Here is a 10,002-nt window from a genome sequence, read left to right as displayed (position 1 = left end):
TTTCTAAAATGGGACACAGTTTTAGGATTTGCCTATTTTACACCACTAATTCAAACCTTTCACATCACATACAGTGGCACTGTTAGTAGGGGTTTAATTTGGAATTTGTCTTTTTCAAGCTGACCTTAAAACAACCCTAAGTTGTTTTGGTAATCTATTGTGAGTCTTCAAAATTCCAATATCCTGTTTGCATATTCTCAGTTGTTCATTAATCTTTTACTTTCAGTAGGAAATCTGAGTAAAGAACATAAATTATTTACATTTTAATAATATATATCTTCTGTTAATTCATAATTTGATGCTATGAAATACCGTAGATATAATAGCATCTGCTATCCATTTTCTACTTCATTTGCTTAGACAGTCCCCTATATCATTTAGAAGGAAATCTAAACATGTTTTTTATCATTTGTAGCTAAGCACCAATAGTCCAAAGTATAATTTCCATTGTGTTTCAAAAATACTTAGTGTTGACATTATTATCATTCTTTATTCGTCTACCTTGACTTAGAAACTTCTATCACAGTAATAGAGATTTCAGATAGTTTTGTAATGTGCCATCTCCGTTTACTGTATGCACAGTCTATACAATATAGTACACATCCTTCACGCAAAAAGTATAAACTACTTTTTTATCAGTCAAAATTATGAGTGCAGCTATAGGCCAGAGTCATCAAAGGCTGTACAGGGGAAGAAAAGATTGTCTTTTTATGGTAGGCAGTTCCCCATTATTCACAGAAGATTTACTACAGTAAAGGAGAAGGCTCTTCTGGCTAATCTTTAAAGTGCAGTTTCCACAAAGGATGACTTCAGTTCTTACTAGGGCTAAGTGCTCCAGCAGTGGAAGAGTAAGAAGGGAGGTTTTGAATCACGGTCTTTTATGCCCACACCACATTTCCTTCCAGATAGCACCATTTGCACTTCAGTCTGTCAAATGTTACTCTGGGGAATAGGGGCTAATGCAGTCATCTGCTACTAAGGACATAATGTCAAAGATTTTATCCTGTCATAGAAAAGAGAAATATGGTTAAAGATAACCTCTGGACACCCATCATGTAGCTGGATTATGAAAGGCAAACACTGAAACACCATGTGAGACTTGTATTGAATACATTCCTTCCTGCTAAAATAGCTTAAGGCTGGATGGATTTATTGCCAAAATGGAGTTGAAACAGTGTAAAGACAGGTTGCCTTGTTTAAACTACAGGAATGCCTGTACATATGATAAGGGTGTGAGGTCTACAGTTAATTCTTTGAGGTAATTTTGAAGATTACCCTCAGAAATCACTTGTCCCCATCATACCAAGATGTCTTAGCAGCTGCCTTTGTTGGATTACTGTTGCATTTCATTATGTACTCTAGAAAGAGAAAACCAGCTAAAACAGTTGAGCAATAGAAAGCAGAGACAGTAGGACAGATTTTCAATCCTGTTTAAGATTTTTCTTACGGTTAAACAAGCTATATTAAAAACAAAAGGCTCTAATCTGGTAATCTGGGATATAGCAACTCTTAGTTGGATTTAGAAGAAAATTAGACCTATGTAATTGGGGTTTATGAGTTTCCATGTGCTGTTACAACTCTTTTCTCCTCATTCCCCTCAGTAACATTATAACTTGTTGTTCAATTCCAGCTATGTTTGACAGAGGTCACAGACAAAATACAGTTGAATTCAAGGCTTATGAAAATAAGATACTGGACAGAAAAACAGACATTATCAATACTGTAAATATGAAGAATAACAGCAGATTGCTGTGCAGTATGAGGCATGAGGAGGCTATGCAGGAGAAAGCACTTCTCAAAGGTCTTAAGCTTTGTAAGCTCTTCCTGTAGGTTTACCCACCATGTGTGGCACTCATGAGACATAAAGCCAATGGAAACAGACTTCATTAACCAAAGTGTTTGACAACTACTACTTTGCCTGTAGACTTCCAGTGGGAATCAGGTCAATTGCACATTGACGAGCTAATTACTCTTTGACATTTGGCTGTTTCATCTGCATGATTTCAGTTCAGTTCCCCATGGGAAGTGTTTGTATCATGAGAAATCCAGCACTGTAGCAGAGCCCATTGTAAACCAGAGGCTTCACCGTGAAGTACTTCCTTTTTGAAAAAGAGATTAAAAATGTCAGCATAAATGTACTGCAAAGGTATGTAATTTCTCTGACCAACTGCAAGTAATAGTTTGCTATGATGGCTTACAGTTCATAGAATGCTAGTTTCCGTTCATTCCAAAAGGGAGTGACTACTTTAATAATGGTTTCTGGAAGGATGACACAGCAATGTAGAAAAAAACATCCTGTACTGTTTGCCCTGTAGATTGGAGAACTTCTGTATATCTTGCTTCCATCAATGCAAGCTTTTAGAAGAGGTTCATTGAGTTTGTATTAGACTGTTGTTTCATTTTATTAAAAAAAAAAAAAAAAAAAGGAAAGAAAGAAAGATAATATTCAAATATTCCCTGTTAAGGGTTTTTGTTTTGTTGTTGTTTGGCTTCATTGTTTTCATTTTGTTTAAGAATTAGCTAGGTTTCAGATAATTCACTTCAAGTGCGGAATTTTATGAGTGAATTTTGAGACCCCTTGACTAGAGAGTTCCATTTGTGAATCACTGACAAACAGCTAACTATAGTCAACAGCCATATACTTGACTCGATCAGAACAAACTGAAGAAAGTAGAGTTGATTTTTAGCTGGATAACAAATCTTACATTTCTGATTTAACAGTCTAATACAGTAAGAGGTAAAAAAATGTATTCTGTTTCTTCAGAGTTATTTCTTTCAATGTATCTTTAAGGGGTATATTATTAGTCTGTCCTAATGCAAAATGATCAGCTGAAACTAATCTTACTAATGAGGTTCATTTGTTCTTTGACAAAGCAATAAATAGTTTCCTCAAGAAAAAAACTTAACTAATAGTTTAGCCACAGTGTTATAATTAATTTTCTTCTCCGGTGCTAGGAAGCATGGAAACAAACAGTAAATTTTTCATTTGTTCATCTCTTCAGAACAACTGTTTAGCACAGATATGCTTGATTAATGGATTTAATTTGTTCCCTTCTCCTGTAGTCAGTTTTCATATTACACTGGTTATCAGAGGATAGGACAATAATGTGGGTACTCTCATTGTACTGTATTCCATCAGTGTCAGGGCTGCCTTCTAGCTCTGGGTCTGCATCTTTAACCTTTGTAGTCCTGCCGAATCTTTCATCAATCTGTGTTACAGTCACCTTGGGAAGGAAAAGCAGAAGCACTCAGTCAGCACTTACAGGTAGTAAAGTGTGTCATTATTTCTTACAAAATGCTGGCAGCAGTGCACCTTTCATTTCGAACAGAAATATGATTTGTGAGTTGAGCTACCCTACTGTTAAGAGAAGAAAATGTAAGTTAATAGTCTGGTTACTATCTGGATTTTATGTTTATATTTGTGTGTGTATGTTTGTAAGAATGTGCATACATATATATAAAATTATGTTTGTTTTTCTTACAGTTTTCATAGACTATATTTTTGTGGTTCTGAAATTATTACTGTTACATACTTATAATTTACATGCCTGCTTCAAGTAACATCATAAGTAATAAATAGACTTCAAAAACTCTTCCATTTCATAATCTTAGTTTCCTCTCAGTGGAACACACAGAATCATAGAGACTTGCCAAGGTTATTCAAGGGTTCAGGGTAGTGAAGTGCTGAACAATTAGAAGGTGCCATGTTCCTTCAGTTTCTATTACGGTAAAAAGGAGTTGAACCAAATCTAGTGGCAAATATATTACTTCTGTAAGTGGCACATTACATGCTTAAGTAATAAATCAAGTGTAAAAGATCATTAAGAACTACTGAAGTAATAATGTGTTTCACGGTGTCACCATAGGTATGCATCATACAAATTCTTTGAGGATGCTGGCATACAACTGGTAAAAATAATTTTAGTGAGCTTGGATTTTTTTAATTCAGCAGCTATGTAATTAAGAGTTGTACATCCTCTGAGTTGTCATATGTGTTTCAGTGTTACACGGTGGTGTTGATATTTACTTGTGTTCTCATTTCAGTAATGTAAAAATGTTGTAAGAGACAGTTTAGGCCAAAGAACCTTCACAAATGTAACCAGACAAGACCAATTACACAAGTGAAAAAAAAAAGGGGGCAAAAAAAAAAGAGATGAGCATAACCTGCCCAAAGTCACAGAGCAGGCTGGTGTCATAGCCAAGAGTAGACCTGAGATCTGAGATCCTGCTCAGTGTGCAGTCCACTGAACATACTGACTGCCTGTGACACTTGTATTTAAATACCTTACATCCATGTTATTTCTGACCCAATCACTTCTTCAGGATGGAATAAGACCATGACACACACTAGACATTTCAATACGCTGTTGTAGAATGAGGAAAAATATTTGTTACACAGAGCTTGCTTTAGAAGAACCTTATACTAAATCCTCCATGGCACATAGTGGCCCAACAAGGTGTCAATTTTTTCTCTTCTCTTCTGCAAATTTTTCTCATTTCTCAGACTCACACCATTCATTTTTCCTATTTCAAATGTAGTTCCGGATTGGAGAGAAAAATTGTGAGCATAAATTGATACATTTATTTATTTAGCTTCTTTTTAACTTGATCCATCCTAGGAAAGTAAATTTGGTAAAATGAATAAAAGAAAAAGAATACCCATGACTGATGTTAGGTAATATCTTAATTGACATAATTATGACATCTAAAGCCAAGAGTAAATCAATAAGGAAATAATAAAAATAGGGTTGTGTATAACTAAAGATAGGATGTTTCAGAAACATTTCGTAGTTAATACTGGTCAGAGTGATAACTTTCTAAAATGTTATTCTAGTTCTGATTTGTTACTGTGGTTCCCTGTTTCAACATGTTGAAAGATTTTGTCTTTTTTTTTTTACTTCATTCAGTTAAAGACAACTTGGTTTGCAAGGCAGGTTGAGAATGGCCAAATATAAATATTTGGTTACCTTTTGATTTTGAGTGTGTCCACACTAAATTTTTGTTGTCTTGGTGGGAATACTGGAAACTCCAAAACAAAGCAGAAGTTGGATTTTACCAGTGAATCATTTTTGCTCATTACAATGTACACGTAAAATCTATTCAAAATTTCCATGCAATTATTTTTACATAGAAGTGATATCAACGAAAACAAAAATAACCAAGCACAGCATTTTTTTCTAAGTTGTAAATTGCTAATTGTGCAAGTTTCAAAAAAAAATATGGAAAAAAAGATTTAATGGTTGTACTTTGAAGTTACAGAAATCATAAAATGATAGAATAAACTGATTTGGAAGGGACCAATGAGGATCATCAAGTCCAACTTCTGGGACTGCACAGAACCATCCACAAATCAAACCATAAGTCTGAGAGTGTCGTCCAAACACTTCTTGAACTCTTGTCAGGCTCAGCGCCATGAGCACTGCCCTGGGGAGCCTGTTCCAGTGCCCAACCACCCTGATGGTGAAGAGCCTTTTCCTGATATCCATCCTGAGCCTACCCTGATGCAGCTCCATGCCGTTCCCTCGGGTCCTGTCGCTGTCCCCACAGAGCAGAGCTCAGCACCTGCCCCTCCGCTCCCCTCGTGAGGGAGCTGCAGGCCGCCAAGAGGCCTCTCCTCAGCCTGCTCTGCTCTGGGATGAACAAACCAAGGGATTTCAGCTGCTTCTCATACGCTTTCTCCTCTAGACCCTCCACCGTTTTCACGGCCCTCCTTTGGACACTCTCTCCAGTAGGTCTGTATCCTCCTTACATTGTGGCGCCCAAAACTGCACGCAGCACTCGAGGTGAGGCCGCAGCAGTGCAGAAGGCAGAGGGACAGTCACTTCCCTGGACTGGCTGTGCTGGGCTTCATGCAGCCCAGGGTGTGCTTGGCTCTTCTGGCTGCCAGGGCACGCTGCTGACTTTTATTCAACGTGCCGTCAACCAGAACCCCCGGATCCCTCTCCACGGGGCTGTTCTCCGGCCTCATCCCCCAGTCTGTACATATATTCCAGATCGCCTCTTCCTTCCCAGGTGCAGAATCTGGCACTTGCTTTTGTTGAACTTCACACAGCTGATGATTGCCGATGATAGTCTGTCAAGGTCTCTCTGCAACGCCTCTCTATCCTCGAGGCAGTCAGCAGCTCCTCCTAATTTAGAATCATCTACAAACTTACTTAGTGTGAATTCAAGTCCTGTGCCCAGATCATTTATGAAAACATTGAAGAGAACTGGCCCTAAAATGGAGCTCTGGAGAACCCCACTGGTGACTGGCCACCAGTCTGATGTAACCCTACCTACCATAACCCTTTGAGCCTGGCCCTTCAGCCAGCTGTTCACCCATCGTACTATGTACTCGTCTAGCTGTATGCTGGACATTTTGTCTGGATGGATACTGTGAGAAGCAGCATCAAAAGCTATGCTGAAATCCAGAAAAGATTACATCAACAGGCTTCCCTTTGTCACCTAGATGGGTAACCTTGTCGTAAAATGAAATTGAGTTAAACAGGAGTTTCCCCTCAGGAGCCCATGTTGGCTACGACCAGTGACTGCGTTGTCTCTCAAGTGTTTTTCAATAACTCTCAAACTAGTCATCTTCGTGGTTTCACCTGGCACTGAAGTGAGACTGACACGCCTGCAAATACCACGGCCTTGGGCATAGTCCTAAGCAGCCTGCTCTAGGTGGCCTTGCTTAAACAGGGGGGGTTGGACCAAGTGACCTCCAGAGGTCCCTTCCAACCTCAGCCAGTCAATGGCTCCTGTGTTTTTGGAAAACATTTCCTAATTCTGTGGCAGCGGTGCACTCAGCACCCAGTGCCCACATTCCCTCACAAAGTGCTGCGCAGACACGGTCAGAGCATTTGTTCACACGAGCTATTTATTGGCATCAATATATAGGATGAAGCTCCTTGATGGAATGGACTCTCTGCAAGAGTTTGGGTGCTCACTGCCTGGAAGAAGTTGAGCAGTCCAGCTGTTTGGGAGGGCGGGGACAACACCATCCATCTCCTCAGGTACCCTCTCGTTGCCTTCCCTCTTGAGGAAGCTGTTGAGGCATTTCTTCTCCAGGCAACAGCAGAGGCTCCGCAGGAGGTCATCCAGGCGCAGGGGGCAATCTTTCCTTCGCCAGGCTTGCCAGGGCTGTGGCTGTCAGGTGGTGAATCACAGCCGTCTTCAGGGCATGGGGGGAAAAGCCTTTGCTCACCAGCATACGGGCGCAGGTCTGCAGATGTTTGAGGTGGAAGCTGTGGGGTCGGGCATGCCTGGCCGTGTGCCCGACAGACCATCTCTGCCACAGCGCAGCTCTTTGGCGGCGCTGTGCTGCTGGTGAAGCTGGCCGCGGCTACTCCAGGCTCAGGAAGGTGTCAGAGTCATCTAGCCGCACCCCAAGCGTGATCTCAATGGAGAGGGTGCTCTCAGAGGCGTTGGCCAGCCTGAGCTTGCAGGAGCGGTGGGAGGGCAGCACCGTCAGGCGCCAATGGCGTGACTGTGGCAGAAGCTCCCAGGCTGCTTTCACCAAGGCCTGGAACCAGCGGGTGGTTTCCTCCACATCCAGGTAGGAGCCGGTGCAGAGGGTGCGTAGCAGGCTGGGTTCCTGTCTTCTCTTCAGTTTGTCCTCGGGGTGGTGGAGGAAGCACAGCATGTCCCCCACCAGCCGCTCCCTCGCGCAGGCGCACTCCAGCTCCACGCGCAGGCCGGGGTTCTTCGCTGGCGTCTTCCCCGCGGCGCCCAGCTCCGTGTGGAAGGCGTGCCCGGGGGGAGGCCTCAGGGGCACTAGCAGGTGGTACAGGACGCTGTCCTGCCGGGCACTCCAGCCTTCGTAGAGGCAGCCCACGCCGATGGCCGGCTGCAGCCGTGGCTTGAAGAGGGATTTCCCAGAGAGTCTTTGGCAGGCACCAAGAAGCTCATCTACCAGCTCCTCCACCACCTTGCACTTGTCGGCCATGTACGGTGCCGGCCACTGGGTGCGATCAGCCCAAACCCTGCCCAGATCCCAGGTGGCATCGGTGTCTCTGTCGTCTTCTACACCATCCTTCTTCTTCTCCTTCTCCTTCTTCCTTGGGTAGCTGCCCTGCTTGCTTCTGCTGCCCGGCCCACGACTCCTTTTCCTGAGCCACCGGCAGAGCCCGAAGAGCAGGACAAGGAGGTCAACAAAGGTCCAGAGCTGCCACTGCTGCAAGGCAGTGAAGAGCAGGGCTCCCAGGGCCACCCCGCTCTGCTCCTGGCTCCTCTCCTCCATCTCATGCAGCAGCTGAGCCATGCCTTCAATCAGCTGCTCTGCATGCTGCCGCATTCGCTCGCTTGCATCCGCATCCACATGATCATCCACGAACCACGGCTTCTGGGCAATGCCCAGCACAGCCAGGGCGAGGAAGATCAGGCGAGCCATGGCCTGCAGGAGGTGCGAACTGCACTCACCGACAGCCAAGGCCACAGTGTGGTGGCGCTGCCTGCTGCTGGCCCTGATGACAGCTCCCCCGCTATGACTCATCCTCTGTGCTGTCACAGGAACCACAGCCGCATCACAGCAATCCCCCCCTCTCCCCTCCTCTGCTCTGCTTTTCAAAGGTGAAGAGGACCTCCCCATGTTCATCAAATGTATCGAAATGATATATCAAGGTAGGTTCATATTACATATTAAGAAAATGTTCATCACTGAGAGGCAGTTGGACATGTGAAAAGGCTTCCCAGGGAACTGGTCGCACCACCAAGTCTGCTGGAATTTAAGAATCATTTGGATAGTGCTCTCAGACTTACGGTTTGATTTTTGGACAGTCTTGTGGCTGGGCTCAATGATCTTTGTGAGTTGTTTCCAACTTGGGATAGTCTATGATTCTATGTCCAAATGGCTTTTGACTCTGTTTAGTTCTGCAACAGTCACCCTGGAGAGGTTCTGAGTGAATGGATCCTCATTGGTCCCTTCCAAATCGTGTTTTTCCATGATTTTATGACTCTAAATCATTGAAGTTTCTCTCAATTTCTTATAGGAAAGTTGAAGAATCCAATCTTCATTTTGTGGAGATGTGCTAATAACACAGACCCTCATTGTGTAGCACTAAAAAATACAAAAATTCTTCAAGGTAATTAATAGCTCCGTTTTCAAACTGAAGTATGAAAAGTGTGTCATGTTGACTATCACACAGTAATCGTTGACTGCAATAAAATGTTTACTGTTATGAGTAAGTGACTTCAGTTCTGTAGGGAAAAATGAAGAGTAATACCGCAATTAAATTGTAATGTACCTCTTTTGTGTCTGCACATTAAAATAAGGTTGCCTTTAAACCATGGTTCTAGGACTTACCATCTAAGGAACATTTTATTTTATAATCTCAGTGGTGATATTTTTAATTAAATGTAGCACTGTGTGTGCACGTGTCCCTGAACACATAATATCTATTCAAGCTCCATCATTAGCAAGAAAGCTAACAAGCTAGGAGATGACTTAGTTAAAGGTCAGGTGCTTCATTAAAACCACTTGTCAGCCATTGGAGGATTTCCACGAATGGTGAGCTGTGACAAAAACAACTGAGTTTATATTATACTTCTGCACAATTAATTCTAAAGAAATTAGAGGCAATTTAGAGGAATAGCTGAGAGACTAGTCAAGATGAATTACACTCATCTGTACTAAACCAAATTGCTTCATTGCCCTGGCAATTAAAATACTGTTATCTGTATAGAAATGACCATTATGTCAAGCAGCTTGGGCCTGTAATCCTTAGTCAAAAAACATGTCATAAGTTTTCCTCAGGAGATATAATTGAATTCAGAAGCCCTCCTAGCACATTCAATAGCATATTCAGGGCTTTGTATTTACTGGGGAAAGCATCCTGGTATTTTTGATACAGGGCTGCAAAGTCTGTTTGTTCTGTTTGTTCAAACAGAGGAATTGGAAGTCACTTAAGGCTCTTGCTTAGGGAGATTGTGGACAATGTATTTTAATATATTCTGTACTTTCTGTGTCTCTCATACCAGCACTAAACCTAGAGGTGAAACAAATGCTGCATTCTCCTATATACCAAA

The 10,002-nt window shown here is 42.3% G+C and overlaps 1 protein-coding gene across 1 annotated transcript; it reads right to left on the bottom strand.

Annotated features, from left to right (window-relative positions):
- Nucleotides 1–4,416: 4,416 nt before the first annotated feature.
- On the bottom strand, nucleotides 4,417–8,566 carry LOC308187731 (uncharacterized protein; the record flags this gene model as incomplete). The annotated part of the gene is made up of 1 exon (XM_080575973.1): nucleotides 4,417–8,566. The coding sequence occupies one exon, from the start codon at nucleotides 8,564–8,566 to the stop codon at nucleotides 7,322–7,324; it is 1,245 nt and encodes a 414-aa protein (XP_080432099.1). The 3' UTR covers nucleotides 4,417–7,321.
- Nucleotides 8,567–10,002: the final 1,436 nt, after the last annotated feature.

The sequence above is a fragment of the Anser brachyrhynchus genome (genome assembly GCF_964034855.1).
Source record: "Anser brachyrhynchus genome assembly, chromosome: 1".
In the NCBI taxonomy this organism is placed as follows: domain Eukaryota; kingdom Metazoa; phylum Chordata; class Aves; order Anseriformes; family Anatidae; genus Anser; species Anser brachyrhynchus.
The sequence above is the reverse complement of the archived record's forward strand: the minus strand, read 5'-3'. Positions and strand labels throughout refer to the sequence as shown.